Genomic DNA, 23,655 nt, shown 5'->3' with positions numbered 1-23,655 from the left:
ATTGGGCTCGATGTTATTCAGATATGAAGGACATTTAGTATCCATGGACATATGTAGTTTCTGTAGTTGATGTACCTCCAACATACAGTATACCCAAGGCCTTATTTTCCATCGTTCACTTGAAGCAAGAAATGCAGAGTATGTACTGTCTGTCCCCCTTGTTCTTTCAAGACACTCTAGATGTCAAACTACAACCGTCAATACCAGCAAGCTTTCTGTATGACCATGGTATTTGCACGGATAACGGAAAATACCATTTTGTTTTCTCCTCCACTTTGGCCCGAGCTAACAAAACGAATGGCTTTATAAGACAACCCTAACTTATGTCTTTTGCTTTGAGTGCGCTGTGTGATGCCTGCTCTTGGGTATTGTGTTAAAAGAAATGGAATAAGACTGACTTATGTCTTATTGAATATCCTTTTCCAGATAAATGGCTCATTTAAGTTGGGAGCTGCTCGCGTTCTGTCGGGCTGGCAGATGCAGTGCCTAGTGCCAGCCCTCCAGGACCACGCCAACATGAATGGGGCTGGGGAGACGGCGGACATACTGCCGCCTAACTGCATGGTCAAGGACCGATGGAAAGTGGTGAGTATGCTACATAGTTGATCTAGTCGTGGTTTTGTCTTGGTGTATGGTCTCTCTATATCAGTGTGTGTGAAGGTAATCTTGTATTTAGGGGCTAAATACAAAATTACCTTCACACACACAGATTTGACTCCCTTCACCAAGGTTCTCTGTGTCTCACCAGAATTAAAGGGGTAGTGTACTCGAAAATCTGTGTTTTCATACCTTGAAGTTGAGCAGATAAATCTCAAATCAGTTTGTCAGGTGTTTTCATACCTTTAAGTCAAGCATATTACAGAATTCTGCAGGCCTCGATCCAGCCTGAATGGGAAAGATTGTAACTAATTCACAGCAGCATTTATTCCCAGCCATTTGGGACCACAATATTTTCTCCTTAACTCTACTCCTGGATCTACAGAACCGTAATAATGGGGCAGTGAGTCGGGTGCAGGTGAAACGTTTTAATAAAACAACAAAATCAATAACACGACACTAACATAAGGCAGAACGCCGATACACAAGAACAATACCAACTGGTGAGTGAACATGGGAGAGTGACATATAAAGGGGAGGAAATGATGAAGTAAATGGAGTCTAGGTGTGAATCACAATGATTAACAGGTGCGCGTAATGATGAGTGTCAGTTGTGCGTAAGGATGAATCCCAGGACCGGTGGTTAGTACTCTGGCGACGTCGTACGCCGGAGGGGAGGAGCAGGAGCAGACATGACAAGAACAGAATGTAGAATTGTTAAATCATTTTACTTTAAATTTTTTGTCAAATGTCCCTTTAATGGTATCTGACTTTTGGGGTTACTTCTGCCCCTTTAATAATGGTATCGTATACGTAGCGCGACGCATTCGGTGATTGCGTAACAGTTACTGTGCTTCTGATGATGAACACTTAGACGACCCTGTCAGAACCAATCACGGAGCGATAGATCCCTAGGCCAAAGAGCTGAGGAAGAAAGTAGAGGGTGTTTGCACATGGCTGGTTAATATTTATCTTCGGCACTTGGCTGTCATGATCAAGCCATAAACTAATAATAGGGTTGTTCAAAGCACTTAAGTACTTGGTGAAATAAAGAAAAAATGCAATGGAGGAGTTGAGGAAGTGGGGCTGGAGAAAGAGGGGTGGTGACGAAGGAGGGCAACTATCTCGCAAAAATGAATTCACTCAATTACTGTTTGATCAATAAGACACACCTCTCTATCGCCTGGTCCCAGATCAGTTTGTGCGGTCTTGCCAACTAATTTTGGTCGTTGTCATGCCAAACAATGACAATGACCATAGGAGTTGGCAAGACCGCACAAACAGATCTGGGAACAGGCTAACCTCTCTGTACTCTTCCATCAAAACGGGTGTTCGTCACGCGAAAGGGTTTGTTAAGTTGAGCTTCTTTTTGATTAGTACAGTATAAGCCAGCATTCAAACGGCAGTAGAAGAAAGTTGTTTAGTACACTTTTTTATCCTGAACACCTTTCTAGCTGAAGAAAATCGGAGGGGGAGGTTTTGGGGAGATCTACGAAGCTCTGGACCTGTTGACTCGGGAGAACGTGGCGTTGAAGGTGGAGTCGGCCCAGCAGCCCAAACAGGTCCTGAAGATGGAGGTGGCAGTCCTGAAGAAACTGCAGGGTAAGGGCCCACTGCGGTGGCCATTTTGGACCTTTCTGCTAGTTTTGTCAATGAGCCTGGTGGTGCCACTGCGGCGACCATTCTGTGTTTACCTTTTCGGCTCAATGAGTGTGAAGGTGCTGCTCAGCCGTTCTTAAATTCAATAAATGGCATTCCTTGTTGATGTCACATGACTTGAACTCAGATCCCACCGCTGACACCATGTGTCAGTATACTTTGTTGTAGTCATGACAGACAAATATATCAAGTTTGTGTCAGTTACAGTGCATAGTCAAGTAATAACGTCTATCTTTCCCGTGTAAGATAAATGTGTTGCATCAATACTGCTGAAGACTGCACTTATGATTGGTTATAAAATCTGCTACGTCATACTCACGACAGTCGAGTGAAAAGTGTAACCACCTCTCCTCATGACAGCACAGCATAGGTTTCAGGAGAGTAAAACCAGGTAAAGTGTTACTGCTTTGGGTGTCCTTTGAGACATCCTGTCAGAAGGAATCAGAATTTCCTCTCACGTTGTCACGACCACCCTTGAGCATCCTACAGAGTTAAAAGCTGCAGAGCCATGCAGTCTACTGTGACAGAATCTGTAACCTAATAAATAGTCAATTACATTTGTTTCGTAAATATGTAATAGTGGGCCGCCAGGCTATTGTGGCTGTGGACTTTGAATAGAGCTTTAGTCCAAGTGGCTAGGGAGAGCAACAATAGCTCTCTCTGCCATGCACTTAGCTTATTTAATGGAACCTTCTCTTCCGCCTGGCCTTATTTAGTGGGTCACCGATGCAATTTATAAGCATGTCTGTTTTGTTTTTTTGCATTTTGGTGTGCTGCTTGAATTATGGCCCTTGAATCTTTTGCTTGAGGTTCAAGCAAATGTGGAAACGGATGTCTCTCTCGCATTACTACGCCCATAGTAGCTTCACGGAAGAGTGGCTAAGAATAGCTTAGACCTAATGAATCAGTAGGTAACCTAGTAAACTACTCCACATCATTGCTCATGTTGTTATTGATTAAGGGTCCTTTGATCTCCTTGAAGTTCAGTGTAGGTAAAATGTCTACAAGGCCATTATGACATAGCTGGAGTGAAAAATACTCCACTCGTGATTTTTTTTAAAAGCCCTTAAAAATGTGCCTGGGAAAATAAGCAATATAGTGCTGCTTGTTTTTGGTTGTACGTATGTCGGTAGGAAGTAGAGGTCCCAACAATCAAATATCTTACAAAAGCCAAACATGCATCCTAACAGTACTTCATTGATGCTTGATTGCATGGTCCCAACAGTATTTCCAAAACAGTGAACAAACTAGAGCAAATTATTTGGCTTAGACTATTCCTTTAATTCTGCCATAATGGGCCCTCGATATGTTTTTATGTGGAACTCACAGCACGTTTTTGCATGTTGGGTGGGGCAGCAGTAACATGTCAGACGTGAAGGCGATCACGTGGCACATAGGAGAGCAACTCTCTCCTCCTGGAGTATGCACGCCAATGTGCCAGGGTAACAAGTGACTCACTTTGGCTACATGAGGAAAAAAGTAACCTCGAAAGCTGTGGGTGACAGTCACACACTGTGACTGACGTGTGACAGCTTTCGAAGTACATTTTTTCCTCGTATTGTGATGATGACTCATGATCGGTTTGCAACATGTACTATGTCTTTGAAGAAGCTTGTGTGTGTGTTGGTATTTCTATGTACATATTAAAGGAAGACTCTGCAATGTGACATCACGAAACGTAGCTGGGCGAAACAACAAACAAATTCAAATCTGCTTAGACTGCTACTATTGGCTCTTCCCAGCATGCCCATATCAGGACTTGCCAATACTGTTGTTGTAAGCAGGACGACACCCTTTGGTGTATGATGATGTCATATTACAGACTCTACCTTTTTAAGGAATATCAAACAATCTGAAGTTCCCTTAGAATTTTTTCAAGTCTGAGATTCCAAAATGTTCGGTACTGAGTCACATCAACAGGGTGCTGCATCAAAAAATGTATGGTGCATGATGAATAACAATGATTCATGCCCAACTGACTTCAATTGGGATTAACTGTGAAGAAAAGGAAGACCAGGAAACATGGACTGGCCAGCTCATTAATTTGTCCAGTTTTATTTGTCTGGCAGTATTTTATCTAAAGTTATCTTTTATAGAATATTTAACACAAGGCCATGTCCTAGAGAAAAGAAGTCCTGAAAAGAACAGTCCTAAGACAGGTTTTTTGGAAGAAAACCTGTAAAGGAAAAGATTGCTTTGTCCTTTCTTCAGCCATTGAGCGTCAACATGAGTGGTTCTGCTGTATTTTCATTGATTGATATGGGAATTTGAATTGGATCGTACCTAGGCCCTGTCACCACTCTCATCTCCCTGGTGTAACCAATGAAAACCAATCCAATCATCAAGTTGAAGTGATATGGAATATTTTGGCATATGCATCTTTGAACTACGATTCTTAAAATATGCCTTTTTTGTTTTAGGTAAAAACCATGTTTGCAAGTTTATTGGCTGTGGGAGAAATGACAAATTCAACTACGTGGTCATGCAACTTCAGGTAAGAAGCTGACCTTTGCTTTTTATAAAGATTGACCACCATCCCCAAAATGCATTCTGTGAGAATCTGACCACAATTCAACAAAAACACGTTTTTCTGAGGAAGCGCAATTTATAAAGCTTGCATAAGGCATCGTGAAATGTGAAGTCTTTGCAAATAGGCCATATTAACTGAAAAAATTATTCATAAGCAGCGGCTGGTTAGAGGCTGACAAAGCACATACTGATGAAGGATAGTAATTCAAATGCCATATGTCACATGATCCAGCTGGCTCTGTTGGAGACAGTGGTGCTGAAACTGAAACAAGTGTAGGGCTGGGTGAAAACCCTTATCAAAGGACAATTACAGAAATGCATTCTAGTTTTGCGGCTGTGTTATAGGATCACATATTTGCAAATGACAAGGTTGCCTTTCGGTTGCTTAGCCTTCCTTACACCTTTTTTCTCCATCTGCGATACAAGCCAAGGCACGATGCGTCTCAAAATAAGGCTCTCCAGTCCTCCTTGAGGAATGCATTCAGCTGGGCTAAAAGACAGTATTTCTCCTTAGGAATGCATGGTCAGCCTTCTATAATATGAAAGTATATTATGGAGAGTCTTACTCCAATCCATTGTCGATTGTACTTGGGTGTAAAAATCCATCATGACCAAAATGTTGATGCTGTATGACTTTGAATACAAACAAATAGATGATTGTTGATTTGCGACTGTCAGTGAAAAGCAGAGAAACCCAGCCAGGCATATCGGAATATTTAAAAATACGATCTTGTGTTTGTAGACCAGGCCTAGTCTACGCCACTACGAGCTGCATTGAACAGTCTATTCTGTGAACAGTGATTGAGTTATATTATTAGCCTAAATTGACTATCCAATCTAATCATCACATTAGAAATAGTAACCTATCTTACATAAGTCTGAAAATGTGAGGATGCATGGAATGCTTTATTATAAAGGTGCATGTTTATGGTTAAAATTTGCTTCCCCAAACTTGAAACGCACCCGCCGCCTATATTAAAAGGTATTGTATGTAAAAAGTGATGTGACAAATCTTTACTAGGCCTAGGCTACCAGGCCCACAGACATCATTTATGAAATGAATAGGGATTCTATATGTAATTCTATGATCACACCTAGGCAATTGGGTGTACCTGTCACGTTCTGACCTTTATTTCCTTTGTTTTGTCTTTATTTAGTATGGTCAGGGCGTGAGTTGGGGTGGGCAGTCTGTGTGTTTTTCTATGTTGGGGTTTTGAGTTCGTTCTGGTATGTGTTCTCAATCAGAGGCAGCTGTCAATCGTTGTCCCTGATTGAGAATCAGGTAGCCTGGGTTTCACTTTTGAGGTGTGGGTGTTTGTCTTCCGTGTCAGTGTTTGTCGCCACACGGTACTGTTTCGTTTGTTCACATCATTTATTGTTTTGTTCCAGTGTTCAGTTTTGTTTATTAAAAAGACATGAACACTTACCACGCTGCACCTTGGTCCTATCCTTCTTCCACCACAGACGATCGCTACAGTACCGTACCGGGAAGAAATAAATGTGTTATTTCGCACAAAGCCTGTTTGTTTATGTATGGTTGGTTTTCTGGAGTAGGGTGAAGTTGCCCCCAAATGCAGATTTTTGGGTGAGATTCGTATTTTCCCCACCAAAGGTTATGTTTAGGATTGGAGGAGGGAAGCTGATTCTAGATCTGTACCTAGAGGGAACTTCACCCCAGAGCGTTGTTTTGTTTTGGGGGGTGGAGCAGGGACGCAATTTGGCGGACTTGAGGAGGAGCCAGCCTCGGGGGACTTTCACCATGAGCACCACACTCCGCCTGGGGAAACAGATCCTGGAGTCGATAGAGGCCATCCACTCTGTTGGCTTCCTGCATCGAGATATCAAACCGGTACGTAATCATACATCACGTAACATACAGATAAAGACTTTTGTCGCACGTGTCACGGCACAGCATGCCACAGCTTTATGAAGGGTTATCAATGCTAATTCTAAAAAACAAAGCTTAAATGCAAATGTTGTCATTTTCGCATTCCAATTAACCATTGCATTTTAGAATTGGCACTGATAACCTTCCATAATGCTGTGGCATGCCATGCTGTGCCATGACGCATGTAAAAAAAAAAGACTGCATCTGTATTGGCCATCAAAACGGAAATGTGTATTTTTGCCATCGGTTCGTTTCATTCCCAATCCCAGACACCACGCACGCACGCACGCACGCACGCACGCACGCACGCACGCACGCGCGCAGCATTGGGGTGGGCTTTCCCTAAAGTAACCTGCACCCCTGGAGCAAGTTAGGGGTTAAGTTCTTTGCTCAAGGGCACAATGGCAATCTGTGGCATTATTTGATGGTCCTATAACTGATGTTTCATCAAACAATGCCCCATCCCGTAAGAACAAGCACCCCTCCTGGCTAACACTAATGGCACTGTGATGGTTCTTTGGTGTTGCTTACAGTAGCCCCACACTCTTACCAACTGAGCCACCAGACCATATCTATAATGCACTGTATACTCATGTATTTTCTCTGCAGTCAAACTTCGCCATGGGAAGGCTGCCTTCGACCTTAAGGAAGTGTTACATGTTAGACTTCGGACTCGCGCGGCAGTACACCAATACCACTGGAGAAGTCCGCCCTGTAAGTCTCCTCTTTTGTTCCTTTGCTTTGGTTTGTCCTACAAAATTATATTAATATTTACATTTTAGCAGACACTCTTATCCATTAGGGTTAAGTGCCTTGGGGATTCGAACCAGCAACATTTAAGTTACTGGGCCAACACTCTAACCACTAGGCTACCTGCTGCCCAGTTAAATGTTATTGTGATGTTATTAGAATAATGTCCAGCTCGTGGGTAAATTCCAGGTCATCTTTATTGCAATGGTGAGGCTGCACAGATTAGCAGGTCTGGGCTTGTATTTATAAACCATCTCAGAGTAGGAGTGCTGATCTAGGATCAGGTCCCCCTGTCCATTTTATTATGATCTAAAAGGCAAACGGTAATACGATATATCCATGTTCTGCGATGTGCAGCGCAACAGAAGTGAAGAAGACCTGGGACGCACCCAGTGTTCCCCAAATGGTGCGTCAGGATCAATGACGTCACATCACCCACCCTAAAGTATTATAATGAAACAGGCAGGGAGCAGGTCTCGAACCCTCGACCTTCTAGCCCGAGGTCTGGCGCGCTATCGACTGTGCCGCAAAAGCATGCTCATGCGGCAGAGTCGATTTCCGTGCTTATAAACCCAGGGTCGTTACACTACTCCCTCCTTTCAAAGAGCGCGTCCTCGCGACTCTGCCTCTTACAGGAACGCGCTCACCGGCCAAGCACACGCACTGTCGTGGATGCAAGGTCCGATCACTTCTGACACCAATGTAATGAAACAGGCAGGGAGCAGGTCTCGAACCCTCGACCTTCTAAGCCCGAGGTCCGGCGCGCTATCAACTGTGCCGCAAAAGCATGCTCAAAAGCAAGCAACGCTTGTCAGTGGCCAACAACTTGACTTTGAGCCAATCAGATAGCATGAGAACATTTTGGGGCATTTTCTTCGTACATCCACAGAAGAGCCAGTCACACTCCATGTGCAATGTACTGTAGGCTATGGGATAGCAGTTAGCTAAGTGCATAGACGCAATGCACACAACACTAAATATTTCCTCCAAGCTAACTAACCACTAAAGATAGTACTGACATTATAATTAAATCACAATGGATTAGCTAGTTTCCATAAAACAGCTGCCGAGTTAGTGCAATGTCCTTAGCTATATTGTGCTAGCTAGCGAATATGCTAACATTAGCTAGCTAGCAAAACATCTGGTTATGGGCTGGCACTGGCATGGGATATTGGAGAGTGAATTAAATTGTTTCTTCGTCATCTTGCTAGGTAGTTATCTAGCTGTTGTCATCTGGCTAGTATAAACAAGGGCTTTCTAAAAAAATAACACAATTAACGCAGATAGTTTGGACTCTAGACCATAAGCAATATGCATGAATATGCATTGCCAAAAAACGCTATTTCCACCTTCTGATTTGGAGTATTTTAACACGGTTGAGCGGCTGACAATTCCAAGGTCTTTTCTGTGTGAACACAAAAGAGATTGACCACCGATGCTGTAGGCAGGCAGAAGTTTGACAATCCTACCGGTGTGTCTGAGCTGTAAGATCCTCTTAGCTCAGGACTGCATCGTGCTCACCAGGCAGCAAATAGAAGAAAACAGACTGTCATTGTTGGTAATGTTTTTTTACATTCAGACACTGGGTTTGGTGCAGTACAATTTATTTAAAAGTGAGCTCATTCATTGTACACTGGATAAGATGGAGTCCAATATCTGAATCCTTGTTTTGCTGTGCCTTGTTTACATGGGTAGCTGTTCAATATGCCTGGTGGTATCGTCTTTGTTTAAGCGTTTAGGGATGGTTTTCCGGACCCAGATTAAACCTATTACCGGACTAAAAAGTATGCTCAATGGAGAATTGCCATTGAAAGTGCTTTGATGTCCAGGAATAGGTTTAATCTGGGTCTGGAAAACCTTTCGGTAATGTACAAGATCAAACAGATGACAGTTAAAATGCATTAGCCAGTGACTGTTTATGAAATCGGTCACATGGCGTTAGCTAATGGTAGTACAGTGACCTCTTCAAAGTGACATCTTAAAAATGGATGGATCATATTGGTTGTATTTGTGCCCAGTCCATGGTTTGGCTAATATATATAATATATACTGTAAAATATGCCACTTAGCTGACACTTATTTTTGTATGAGATTTCCTGCAGGCTATGGTTATTTTTATCAGGTATTGATAAGCATTTTAAAATGACTCAAACTATTTTTATTTACAATATCATACTCTTATTTAATCACTTTGGTGTCAAGTGAAAGCCTCTCCATTTTCAAATTGAGTTTAAATGTTCATCCCATTGTCATTCACATCATCATAATCCCTGGCTTTTTTAGTTTACAGTTGAAATCGGAAGTTTACATACACCTTAGCCAAATACATTTAAACTCAGTTTTTCACAATTCCTGACATTTAATCCTAGTAAAAATGCCCAGTCTTAGGTCTGTTAGGATCACCACTTTATTTTAAGAATGTGAAATGTCAGAATAATAGTAGAGAGAGTGATTTATTTAAGCTTTTATTTCTTTCATCACATTCCCAGTGGGTCAGAAGTTTACATACAATCAATTAGTATTTGGTAGCATTGCCTTTAAATTGTTTAACTTGGGTCAAACGTTTCGGGTAGCCTTCTACAAGCTTCCCACAAGAAATTGGGTGAATTTTGTCCCATTCCTCCTGACAGAGCTGGTGTAACTGAGTCCTCCTTCCTCGTACATGCTTTTTCAGTTCGGCCCACAAAATTTCTATAGGATTGAGGTCAGGGCTTTGTGATGGCCACTCCAATACGTTGACTTTGTTGTCTTAAGCCATTTTGCCACAACTTTGGAAGTATTCTTGGGGTCATTGTCCATTTGGAAGACCCATTTGCAATCAAGCTTTAACTTGCTGACTGATGTCTTGAGATGTTGCTTCAATATATCCACATAATTTTCCTACCTCATGATGCCATCTATTTTGTAAAGTGCACCAGTCCCTCCTGCAGCAAAGCACCCCCACAACATCATGCTGCCACCCCCGTGCTTCACGGTTGGGATGGTGTTCTTCAGCTTGCAAACCTCCCCCTTTTTCCTCCAAATATAACGATGGTCATTATGGCCAAACAGTTCTATTTTTGTTTCACCAGACCAGAGGACATTTCTCCAAAAAGTACGATCTGTGTCCCCATGTGCAGTTGCAAATCGTAGTCTGACTTTTTTATGGCGGTTTTGGAGCAGTGTCTTCTTCCTTGCTGAGCGGCCTTTCAGGTTATGTCGATATAGGACTAGTTTTACTGTGCATATAGATACGTTTGTACCTGTTTTCCTCCAGCATCTTCACAAGATCCTTTGCTGTTGTTCTGGGATTGATTTGCACTTTTCGCATCAAAGTACGTTAATCTCTAGGAGACAGAACGCATCTTCTTCCTGAGCGGTTTGACGGCTGTGTGGTCCCATGGTGTTTATGCTTGCGTACTATTGTTTGTACAGATGAACGTGGTACCTTCAGGCGTTTGGAAATTGCTCCCAAGGATGAACCAGACTTGTGAAGGTCTACAATTTTTTTTCTGAGGTCTTTAGATGATTTCTTTAAATTTTCACATTTTGGCACTGAGTTTGAAGGTAGACCTTGAAATGCATCCACAGGTACACCTCCAATTGACTCAAATCATGCTAATTAGCATATCAGAAGCTTCTAAAGCCATGACATAATTTTCTGGAATTTTCCAAGCTGTTTAAAGGCACAGTCAACTTAGTGTATGTAAACTTCTTTCCCACTGGAATTGTGATACAGTGAATTGTACATGAAATAATCTGTCTGTAAACAATTGTTGGAACAGTTACTTGTGTCATGCACAAAGTAGATGTCCTAACCGACTTGCCAAAACTATAGTTTGTTAACAAGAAATTTGTGGAGTGGTTAAAAAACGAGTGCATGTAAACTTCCGACTTCAACTGTACATGCTAATCAAAGTCTTAGGGAATATGCGACCAGAACTAAGCCGAAGAAGGACTAACCTCCCCCATTCTCCTACTGGCACACTGTCTGTCTCTCTCTCTCTCTCTTTCTCTCTCTCCTCTCTCTGTCTACCTCAGTCTCCCTTTTCCCTCACTCACTCACCACTCACTCTTTTCTTCTCTCTATTTTTCTCAATGTCTCTATCTCCCTCTTTGTCTCTCTCTCTCTCTCTCTCTCAAACACATTCTCACAAGTAAATGCACGCAAACGCACATACACATACCTTCATCCCAGAGAGAGGTATCCAAAGTGCTTTCTCTCAATCTGTGGTGTCTTGTCTTATTTTAGCTCACTTCAAGTGTGAGTCAATCACTCTTACAGTAACTCTCCCCCTCCTCCCCCCTCCCATTCCTCCTCTCCCATCCCCTCTTACAAGTAGCCTGGTATGGCAACTGCTCAGCCTCCGACCGCAAGGCACTACAGAGGGTAGTGCATACGGCCCAGTACATCACCGGGGCCAAGCTTCCTGCCATCCAGGACCTCTATACCAGGCGGTGTCAGAAGAAGGCCCTGAAAATTGTCAGAGACTCCAGCCACCCTAGTCATAGTGTTCTCTCTGCAACCGCACGGCAAGTGGTACCGGAGTGCCAAGTCCAAGAGGCTTCTAAACAGCTTCTACCCCCAAGCCATACGACTCCTGAAAATCTGATAAAATGGCTACCCAAACTATTTGCATTTTATTTCATACTTTTTTTTGCTGGTATTTTCTTAAAACTGCATTGTTGGTTAATCTCTTCTAGCACTTTCACCTCCTCTCCTTTCTTCTCCCTCTCATCAATTGCTTATGCATTTGTCCTTCTCTCCCCTGGACTCTTCTCCCCCTTTATCTCTCTCCTTTTCCTCTCTCCTTTCCTCTTCTCCTCTCCCCTCCTTTTTAATAGACTCTCTCGAGTAACTTCTATCTTCTCTCCTTTCCCCCTCTTGCCTCTTATTCATTTCTCTCATCCACTCCATTTCTCTTTCGGCTCCTCTCCATTTCCATCCACTCTTTCCATTTCTCTCCCCTTCTTTTGCCTCCCATCTCTTAGGCACCACTCTCCCCCTTCCCTCCACTTTCCTACTCTCCTCCATCTCTCTATTTCTCTCATCTCTTTGACTCAGTCACTATCTGCTCTCCTCTATTTCTCTCTACCCCTCTACATCTCCCCCCCTCCTCTCATATCTCTGGCCCTAACACTCTCGTGTCCTCATGCAGCAGCCCCCCCCCCCCCCTCTCTCTCTGCATTCGGAGCTCTGTGAGTGCAGCAGTGTGAGATTTAATTTGCTTTTGCATGCGTCAGTGGGCTGTGGCATCGCCTCTCGCTTCCCTTCTCCTTTTTCCCTTCTCTTGCTCTCTGATTCCCCCCCCCCCCCCCCCCTTCTAGCTAGTACAGCTGAGTCAGCTTCAGCTCATTGATTCGTGATGAATGTGAGGCTCTGGCTCCCTCTCTCTCTCTATCGTTATCCCTTCCTTTTTCTCTCCCATTTGCTTCTCCCTCTTTCTGTCTACCTCTCTCCCTGCCTGTTTGTCTCTCCATCTCATTTTATTTAACTCCCCCTGCTTCCATGTCTGTCTCTCGTTCTTTACCACCGCTTCCCTCTCTCCCTCCTCCTCATCCCCTTTCCCTCTCTCATTCCATCTCGCCTCCCTCTCTTCATCTCCCTCTTCCCCCAGTCCCTGGCCATTAGCAGTGTATGCCTCTCCCCTACCCCTAGGCAGCCAGGTCTCCAGGGAAGCAAGGGTCAGGGGCCTCCCCTGTCCAAATGACCTTCACCTTGCCACTATGTCAGCCCCTTAGCCATTAGCCACAAAGCATTTCTGTTAGCATGTAGCTGTTAGCCCCCAGCCATTAGCCACAAAGCATTTTTGTTAGCATGTAGCTGTTAGCCATCAGCCATTAGCAACAAAGCATTTTTGTTAGCATATTTGTTAGCACTCAGCTGTTGCGGTCTAAGGCACTGCATCTCAATGCAAGAGGTGTCACTACAGTCCCTGGTTCGAATCATATCCGGCCGTGATTGGGAGTCCCATAGGGCGGCGCACAATTGGCCCAGCGTTGTCGGGGTAGGCCGCCATTGTAAATAAGATTATGATTGACTTGCCTAGTTAAATAAAGGTTACATTTAAAAAATATATATATACATAAATATATCAGGTGCTGCTGGAAAAAAATGCTTTCAAAGTTAGCTTTATCTTGAGGCATCCGTCAAATTGCATATCAGCTGCCAAAATGTATGGCTTTAACACGTTTATATTTGATTGAAGCTGGTTTACTATTTTGAGTGTGTAATGCTGCAGGATTAGGCCACTTTTCAGAGAGTTTTGTGTGTAATCAGATGAAGTCTGTTTCTACACATTCACTAGTGCGTCTTAGTTCAAGACTAGGCCTAATCTGTGTCTGGGAAACCGGCCCTGTACGTATTTTGGGTGTTTTAACTTGTAATAATCTGTTATTGCAGACTATATAACGCCATTATATAGGTATTCGTAAGGCTGTTTCATGCACATTATTGCCTCGTGGATAGGATACCACTCAATCCACTTTCATACCAGCAGTAGGTGAAAAAATGGGATGCAGTGTTTTGAAACTTGAAAACAGCCAGTTGAAAAAAGTAAGATCCCCACTCACCAGCAGTTGCCACAAATCAAACGGACACATTTTCTGAATGTGTGATGTTGTAAGCCAGAATGTGGTCGTTACAGGAAGCTGAAACACATTTACATAAATGTTAATATTTCAGCCAGAATGTGGTCGTTACAGGAAGTTGAAACACATTTACATAAATGTTAATATTTCAGCCAGAATGTGGTTACAGGAAGTTGAAACACATTTACATAAATGTTAATATTTCAGCCAGAATGTGGTCGTTACAGGAAGTTGAAACACATTTACATAAATGTTAATATTTCAGCCAGAATGTGGTTGTTACAGGAAGTTGAAACACATTTACATAAATGTTAATATTTCAGCCAGAATGTGGTTACAGGAAGTTGAAACACATTTACATAAATGTTAATATTTCAGCCAGAATGTGGTCGTTACAGGAAGTTGAAACACATTTACATAAATGTTAATATTTCAGCCAGAATGTGGTCGTTACAGGAAGTTGAAACACATTTACATAAATGTTAATATTTCAGCCAGAATTGTGGCCATTGACAGTGAGCAAGGACATTGCTTATTATCAACTTAGTTCTCTCTATTACATAAAAGCCAATAGAAAATGTTTGACAAGTTACTGCCATTACTATGTGTAATTTGGACCTTTTATGAATGTCACTTTTTCTATGTGATGTGTGCCCATTTCTGTTACATTTCCTTACGTTTATTAATTCCTTTTGTTTCAGCGCTTGCCTTTGTTTTGTGTTTTACAGTTCCTTTTGGATATTTGATTTTGAAGTGCATGCTCCAACCCGTTTCTCCATCAGATCCTTGCTCCGCCATGGCTGTCATGTGCATGATGACAGAGTGACGTGAGTGTGGTCACCAAGCTTTCTGTTCTCCTCAGAGCAGAGGGGTCACACTAAGGACACCCACCTTCGACCTTTCTGTTATACTTATATCAATAGTTAACCGAGTGATGCTATTTATATTGCTAGGACCCCATTATAGCAACAGCTATAAGTTTATCTATCCACATAGCAATAATATTAAAGCCACATTCGGATGTGAGATATTTGTACATTATTGCTCACACTCTAACTTACACTTAGATACTCTGTTTCTTTTAGGTTTTAGCTATGTGTCAGAGTAGGGTCCTAATTCTGACGCATGCGCAGTTGAAAGCGACAAACTTGAAAGCAACAGAACGTCTAAGTGTAAGTTAGAGCAATGTGGAAGTTTCTCCTGTTTCTAACAGTCTCTAACAGCCACATGTCTGCATACATATACAGTGTGTCAACTGACATACAGGCTGCCTCTCTCTGTAATAACCAGATGAGAGCACAGGTGGTGTTATTGTTGACAATAACGGGGCATCCTTCCCTGTCAAATCTAAACCAAGGATGCGTCCTAAATAGTACTATTCGGGATGCAGCTCCAGTGTCTACCTCTGAGGGCTCAGTACTCAAGTGTTCGAGAAATGACCGTGGGACTCGACCGCCAGCGTTCAGTTTGCTCCCCTCGGAGCTAAGGTCATGGCACCAGCACAACACGAGGGCAATGTGAGAACGAACAGCATGTTCCGCGCCACTGATACTGCCACCCCAAGCCAAACACAAGAGATTGAGTTACTAAGCTAGAGAGGCGCAATTCAATTTTCAGATTGTCAGTGCAGGAAGTGAATCGACATTTAGGAAAAAGTTCGAAGGAGTTATTGAAATATTTCAATTCAAGTTCGTTGAATATTAATTATTTATATTGACTGGATTAAAATGGAATTTAGCTCAGCTACATTATAATACCGTTATGGTTTTACCCAAGTTGCTTACTGAGCCAAACACACAGACATACATTCATGAGCTTTTAGTAGGATTAGTGTACAAATTCCTGGTTTGACCCCTCACATATGTTTCTGTCTACTTTATTATTTCGTTTTTATTTGATTTAAAATATTTAGATTCACTGTGTTGACAGTAAACATCCATAGCGCCTCTACGGCACTAAATGCTGGCAACAAAAGCATTGATATGACCTATATTTGACTTCGGCATCTTATGGAGCATGTCAGATCGAATAGTCAAGGTGAAATATAGCATGTTCAATGTTCGATGACGTGCTTTCGGGTCTTAAGATGGCTTGTATCCTCTACGTAGCTGTTGTGACGTGTTTATTTGGCGCTAACGGATGTGGGATGAATGCTAGTGTAGTGTCAATGTAAATCGTTACCAGTAATTTATTTTATTCCATTTCTTGTCCTTATTATTTACTTCACATTTAAGTTAAAACAATTTTTTTTTAAGTGTTAGATAGGAATAGTTTGTTTTTAACACCACCAGATTTTGGAGAGTGAACCGTAGGGATAAACCTAGAAGGAAGATGTGTTGGAATTTTTCTTTTTCCAAGACGTTGATGTATGTGCATCTTGATATTAGTCCGTCACTAATACCGTTTTTATTTCCTTTCAGCCGAGAACTGTTGCAGGTTTCCGAGGAACTGTCCGATATGCCTCAGTCAACGCACATAAAAACAAAGTAAGCAATGTTGTCATGTTGTCGAAATGTATATGCTGGAAAATGTTTTCTGCCAATTTTGCTCTTATGAAATAAACTTAGAACTTGTTAATTATGTTGTTGTACTGTCGATTGGTGGCGGGCAACCATATAATAAGGGATTACAATACATACCTCCTCTAGTAATTTAATAGGATCTCTATGGGGGCAACCTTAGGTTTGGCACTATTACGGGTGTACTGTACTAATTGAAACGATATCGCGTGGATGAAGAATATCATTCATAATCTCTACTTTTGTTTTTTTCTCTCCCCAGGAAATGGGCCGCCATGATGACCTATGGTCTTTATTTTACATGTTGGTGGAATTTGCAGTTGGACAGCTACCGTGGCGGAAAATCAAGGACAAGGTAGAGTCCCCTTCACTCGTCCGCGACGGACCCGCTGTATTTCTAGCGAATCGTTAAGCGTCAAATGATCAAATAATACGCAAGCTGAACAAAACACAAGCCTTTCTGGATCTTCTTTCCTTCCAACTCTTGACAATGTTAGTAACAATTAAACATTTCGTTTAGTAGGTATTTCATTTGTAATATGAGTTGCGCCTTCGAAATCAGACAGAAGTAAATGCATGTGGCATATCATTTTGTACGCCTCTCGATTCTTTGTAATGAAATTGTGCAAACTCCAAATATCACAGTGCGTGTTGGCTCCGTAGAAGTTGCATACAGGATGGTCTAATTTGCCCCTACACCCTTGATCATTTTCACTCCATCAGCTTTCTGACACTTGTGCATATGGCGCAATGGGCAAATGGAGGGGGAAGGGGAAAGGACTAGTGTGTTCAGCTAATGAATAACAATTAAATAAAGTCAAACAAATATATAATGTTTTATTCTGGGGTTTTTTTGCGCAGGAGCAAGTCGGGCAGATAAAAGAGCGATATGACCATAGGATGTTGCTGAAACACATGCCTTCAGAGTTTCATATCTTCCTCGACCATGTATTGGGCCTGGACTACTACACCAAGCCGGATTATCAGGTACCTTCGCAGTATAGAGAATAAGGAAAGTACTTTGAAAGTGTTTTGAAATGCTCCCACAAACGTCTTTTTTTTTTGACTGGCCACCATTGTCACGTTCTGACCTTTATTTTCCTTTGTTTTGTCTTTAGTTAGTATGGTCAGGGTGTGAGTTGGGGTGGGCAGTCTATGTTATGTGTTTCTATGTTTGTATTTTGGCCTAATATGGTTCTCAATCAGAGGCAGGTGTTTTGCATTGTCTCTGATTGGGAACCATATTTAGGTTGCCTGTTTTCACTGTTGGTTTGTGGGTGTTTGTCTTCCGTGTCAGTGTTTGTGCCACACGGGACTGTTGTTCGGTTAGATTCTCTTTGTTATTTTGTTTTGTGTAGTGTTCAGTTTTTTATAATAAAACATGGACACTTACCACTCTGCGTTTTGGTCTGATCCCTGCTACACCTCCTCTTCAGACGAAGAGGAGGAAATCAGCCGTTACAACTATCTCACTATTCCGGGGACTTTTTTGTATGCTCACACAAACTGATATATTGACTTCATCAATGCTTCCTAGTTCTCCCTATGCTATTTCCAATTACGAAATTGCATCTAAAATGACACCCTATTTCTTACATACTGCACTACTTTGACCAATAGAAAGGAAGTAGGGTGCCGTTTGGACACAACCAGAGTCTAATTTGGAGTTGTTTTCTGTTTGGCCGGCTGCTGTTCTGGTCAAGGGAAAAGGGTGTATTTAAAGATTAGGGTGTCATTTGGGATGTGGCCAAAGTCAAATGTCCTTTATTTCCCAGCTGCTGATGTCGGTGTTTGAGAACAGCATGAAGGAGCGCATCATCACGGAAAATGAGCCGTTTGATTGGGAGAAAGGAGGGACAGACTCCACGCAGTCGACAAGCGCCTCCACCCAACCACAGCACAACACACGGCCCACCGTCGCTATGGTGGGGTAAGGACCCTGATATATTTACCGTTAGGATTTGAAAGGAAAGTCCACAATTTTACATGATCATACACCGCAGGGCAACTTTCTGCTTGCAATTCATTTAACACTGGAACCGCTGGGCCTCGAGGGACCCCCTTCAAGCTGATGAGTCATCATTCTGACTGCAACACTCTAACAGTGTAATTCATACATTTCATATATGATATCGCAAAAATTTTAATTTGATAGTGTTTATGAAGGTAACATTTGAGTAATAAAAAAACCCATTTCAAATAACACAATAGCATTTTAATTTGTTTATGTTGCTGTAGGCTATATGTAAAAATACACGTTTTCAATCAGTTTTATTTGTGGAGGACCTTTGTGTTGGAACACGGTAACAGCTTCTTTTAATAATGATAAAATTAAAATAAAATATTCCAACCACCAAGACGCATGGTCAGCACCAACTGTACTTGATAAATGGTGAAAATCTGCACAAAAGTAATAACGCCATTATAATGAATATAAGTATCGATATGACAGCAGTAAAAAAATAGTCAATTATTTATACGTCGGATACCATGGCAAATTTGTTTCCAGGCATCGCATTCTCATTTCTTTATCACCAAAATGAAGGTGACGCATGATCTCTCTGAAGCGATCCCGTGGCATGATCTCTCTGAAGCGATCCCGTGGCATGATCTCTCTGAAGCGATCCAGTGACATGATCTCTCTGAAGCGATCCCGTGACATGATCTCTCTGAAGCGATCCCGTGGCATGATCTCTCTGAAGCGATCCCGTGGCATGATCTCTCTGAAGCGATCCCGTGGCATGATTTCTCTAAAGAAAGGTATCGCTTACATGTCTGACCCGAAGCTCTCCATATAGCCTACACAGTCTATTCATCGAATGCTCCACAGGATTGAAATGAACGCTTCCAGCTGGTGACTGCTGTTGCTGATGTTGTTTTTTGCTTGAGATGTAGGGCTTGTCAGGGGCGTAAGCATGGGTGGGCCTGGGTGGACACAGGCCCACCACGGTGGTGCCAGGCCCTGCCAAACCCATCCAATCAGATTGAGCAAAAAACATTTTTTTTAATTATTATTATTATTATTTAAAAAAAATACTCCTCAGCACCCACCCCTGCCCATCCAAATTTCAGCAGGCCCACCTACCATCGAATTTCTGGCTAAACCCCTGGGGCCTGCTCTCTGTGCTGACATTTTGTGCTGATAATCAGCCTGTAGCATTGTCACTGGCTTGTTGTATCCAAACGGTGCCGTCTCTTCCTCTCTCTTGTCTCACATTTCATTTAACGGAGGCGAGGGCATCCGCTGCATTGCGCATCGTTCCGCCTTTTTTTTGCGCTAAGACCTTGGAGGCGTAGGTTCACGCTGAGGCTCAGAGTCTGAAGAATAATCAGATGTCATGAGTTATTTTCATTCAGATCTAGTAGCAGTGCTAACACAGCATGTGCATCCATTCGTCGTTGTCTTCTTGCCTATTGTAAATTACACACGCCTCTCACTGTGTACTCCAAATAGGCCAGAGTAGACTGATAAGACTGCTTGGATTTGGTGGACTGGTATAGGGTACATATTTAGGGTATACATTTTCAGATTATAATTAGATTATACCAGTACAATATAATGGCCAGCCTTGTTCTTCATTCAAAATTGGGAATTACATACTGATTATCAACTGGGCACGGCACCTTCCACTGTCGGGAGGAGGGGCAACGGGGAAAACCATTCAAAAATAGAGATGCCCTCCTAAAAGTGGTTGTAACTCCAGTTCTGTTTGTGATATTAACATTCTACCTACGGTTATATAGACTTATTTAGGAAAAGTCAAGGACGGTGGGGGGGCATGGCTTTAAAAATGGCAGAGTAATAAAACAAATTATATTAATGAGCAGTCAATTACTGCTTTAGCGGTTCTAGTGTTAACAGGGACAGTAACCATTTAATCAACATTTCAGTGTTCACATCAATGTAAATGTGCCAGCTGAAATGGCCTCCCTTGAGGCGTGCTCGCATGGGAAGAGCCAATAGAGGCGTTCGTGGCAGATTCACATTTTGTCGTTGTTGACGTTTGTAAGCAGAACGTTTTCCCCATTTGTGTACGATGATGTCATATTTCTGCATCTTCCTTTATCTTAGTCTTTTTCACCCGTCGGCTGTCTTTGATACTTGACATTTACAGTATCAAATCACAATGCAATGGTACAATACATTAGATCCTGAAAGTGCCACAACATGATAGAGTGCAGTCACAGTGCTCTATTTTTACTCTGTCTTTTATGGGAGCATTTGTTTGACTCACTCACCCAAATATATTATTTTTGAAGTTTCTCTCTCTCTCTGATGACTGTCTTGTTTGAGGCTTTTTACTGTTCAGGCTGCCTAGACACGCACACACTACACACAGCTGCATGACTTCCCTGCCAACACGACATCCTCATCTCCCGGAGACATCGTTAGTGTTTTGGTCGTCATCACACATGAGACTCTATCCTAAATGGCACCCTATTCCCTAAGTAGTGCACTTTGACGTCATATTGCACTGTGTGGGGAATAGGGTGCCATTTTCGGAGGCATCCTGAGCCTCCCGGTGCAAATGAGAGAGGTAACGGGTTTTGTCTCCGTCGGTATTGCTGTCACACCTCGAGGCTACTGCCACACTCCTCATCCAAACCCTTTGAAACGCATGATATTGAATTGTAAACTAGGCTGTAAAATACCAGTTTACAATCAATGTTTCACTGAATAAATAGATGTTTACTGAACTTTGAGGGTGGCCTGTACAAAGTGCATTAATTAAGTGCATGCATAATTCAGGAAATAAAATAATAAGAAACATTTTGGAATAGAGTAGGGCTGGAACAAAAACCTGCATTCCCAGTGGACATATATTCACATATAGGTGTTATACATGTGTTTATAATATACATTGTGTACATCATTGGGCCGCCGCTGATCTTAAATCAACTGATTTAACCTGAACCCATCCCGCCACTCCCACCCATCTTCGCCCACAGAGCCATAAACACCCCGGTGCCCGGAGACCTCCAGAGAGAGAACACGGAGAACGTGCTCCAGGACGAGCACCTCAGCGACCAGGAGAACGCCCCTCCGGCCCTGCCTCCCAGCGGGAGCCGCCAGGGGGGGCCACCGCCCGCCAAGGGCGAGGGATGGGAGGACAGCGACTTCAACCGCAACAAACTCAGGATCAGCCTGGGCAAGGTGAGCAAGGGGGAGGGGTGAGGGGAAGGAGAACACAACATTTTACTGTATGGCATCTATGTAGATGTTGTTCTAACGTAGCTTATACTGTTTGTTGATACAGTATTTTTAGCATTTTTTATGAATGAAAAATATGGGATCGATTGATGGTTGGCTGGGTAGAGGATGATAGACGGACATACAGATGCACAGACCGAGATGGACATCCAGACAGAAAATGTGTACACTAGACAGACGAGGGCCTACCCTTTAAACTCCTAGCAGTGGTAATAGACACATTTTAGAATGAATTACTGTTTTGCATACATCATCGTGACCTCCTTTCTCTCCTTTCCCCTCCCGTCTCTTCCCCTCCTCTCCCCTCTGTGTCTGCAGGGGGCCCAGGAGGGGGATGAACCCAGCAGAGGGGCCTGTCCCATTTCGCCGTGCAGGGCAGGAGGGGCCCCCGAGTCCCTCAGTGGCCAGGTGTGCTCCCTCCGGTACCGCCGCATCAACAGCCCAGAGTCAGACCGCATGTCGGCCGCTGATGGGAGGGCCGTCGACGGCTACGGCCAAAGGTGACCACTACAAACCAGCTCTAGCATTAGTTACAGACCTGTACTAGCTTTTAGTATAATAGTATTTAAGTATAGTAGTTAACCAGGAAGTGCATTATACTAAAATACATTTAGTATTGTAAATAGCTACATTAAAGTCTCTTAGGCGTTCCAGGAAAGTCCTTTGGGTTAGGGTCTGTGTAACTGCTATAAGCCTATCTATTATAGCCCTCCACTTTAATACTTAATTCAATACTTAATGTGTGTGTGCATTTGTTTGTGCGCGCTTGTGTGTCTATGTGCACTTGTACGTCCTCGTGCTTGTACCTGTGTGTACGTGTACATATCTGTGTGCCACAGTATCAGGTCCCGCATGGACATCCTGGGATCGCCCTCGCGCCACCTGTATTCGTCCCAACCGGCCATGATGCTGTCTGTGGACGACGGCCTGCAGCGCGGGCGGCACGGCGAGGGCTCGGTGGCGTCCGTGGACCAGGAAGCCCACAGTAATGCCTTTATCAGATCGGTGCCGCTAGCGGAGGAGGAAGACTTTGATAGCAAGGAGTGGGTGATCATCGACAAGGAGACGGAGCTGAGGGACTTCCAGCCCACCACGTCGGGCACCACCGATGAGGAGCCTGAGGAGCTGAGGCCCCTGGAGGAGGGAGAGGAGAGGAGGAGGCTGCGGGGAGGAGGTGGGCCTGACCGTTTTATGTAAATTCAATGATGTGCAATTTCAGTCAGTTCTATTCAGTTCTGTTCTATTCTGTACAAGTTGTGTTGACGATGATGCTCATCTCTCCTCTGACAATAAAATATTATTTGACGTTTGACTTAATCGGGCAAACACTTTTCACACTACTGGGCCGAACTAAACCATTTGTACTGAGCTGACCTGGTTATGTATCCACCACATTTGCTGGAACCGTGCTGAAAAGGATAATGTGAAAATGAACTATTCAACCCATCACAGTTTGGTTCCGGTTTGGCGTGACGGTGTGAAAAGGGTACTAGATTCCTAACCAACCCTTTGTTTTAGGGGCGGAGATGGTGGTGCGGCCCAAGACGACCCACACAACCAACAGCAGCCGGGGCATGCTCACGCTCACCGAGGAGGAAGCCTCCAGACGAAGTGGGGGAAGCCCCGCCATGTCGCCCTGTCATTCACTCCCGTCAGGCCGTCCTGTCGGACCCCAAAGACCGGTAAGAGATCGGGCCAACCTATCGGTGGAGGGAGGCTTCTCTCCTTGCATGTTCATGGTAGTCGGCTCAGAGCTGGGTCGCCTGCTGCACAGTGCGATTCATCTTTAGATGATATGGATGAGACCCACCTAAGCGGTGGGTGTTGTTGATCTATCCAGATTATGTAAAGATGAGCTGTTCGGTGACCCCTCTGGTCGGGATGTCCATTAACATGCAGTGCTAAACCTGGGGGTAGGGTTTTAAGCCAAG

The 23,655-nt window shown here is 43.2% G+C and overlaps 1 protein-coding gene across 1 annotated transcript in view; it reads left to right on the top strand.

Annotated features, from left to right (window-relative positions):
• Window positions 1–432: 432 nt before the first annotated feature.
• The window catches only part of LOC120032765 (tau-tubulin kinase 1-like), a 43,772-nt gene continuing 20,549 nt past the window's right edge, over window positions 433–23,655 (top strand). The window contains exons 1-13 of the mRNA XM_038978948.1: window positions 433–585; window positions 2,052–2,199; window positions 4,677–4,750; window positions 6,494–6,634; window positions 7,283–7,387; window positions 16,414–16,479; window positions 16,775–16,867; window positions 17,374–17,499; window positions 18,288–18,442; window positions 21,463–21,667; window positions 22,043–22,224; window positions 22,570–22,898; window positions 23,243–23,406. Of these exons, the coding sequence (XP_038834876.1) occupies window positions 478–585; window positions 2,052–2,199; window positions 4,677–4,750; window positions 6,494–6,634; window positions 7,283–7,387; window positions 16,414–16,479; window positions 16,775–16,867; window positions 17,374–17,499; window positions 18,288–18,442; window positions 21,463–21,667; window positions 22,043–22,224; window positions 22,570–22,898; window positions 23,243–23,406 (1,896 nt within the window). The 5' untranslated portion in view covers window positions 433–477. The remainder of the gene's footprint in view (window positions 586–2,051; window positions 2,200–4,676; window positions 4,751–6,493; window positions 6,635–7,282; window positions 7,388–16,413; window positions 16,480–16,774; window positions 16,868–17,373; window positions 17,500–18,287; window positions 18,443–21,462; window positions 21,668–22,042; window positions 22,225–22,569; window positions 22,899–23,242; window positions 23,407–23,655) is intronic.

This window comes from Salvelinus namaycush, chromosome 39 (assembly GCF_016432855.1).
Source record: "Salvelinus namaycush isolate Seneca chromosome 39, SaNama_1.0, whole genome shotgun sequence".
NCBI classification, from domain to species: Eukaryota; Metazoa; Chordata; class Actinopteri; order Salmoniformes; family Salmonidae; genus Salvelinus; species Salvelinus namaycush.
Note: the sequence above shows the minus strand (reverse complement) of the source record. Positions and strands in the feature narration are given on the sequence as shown.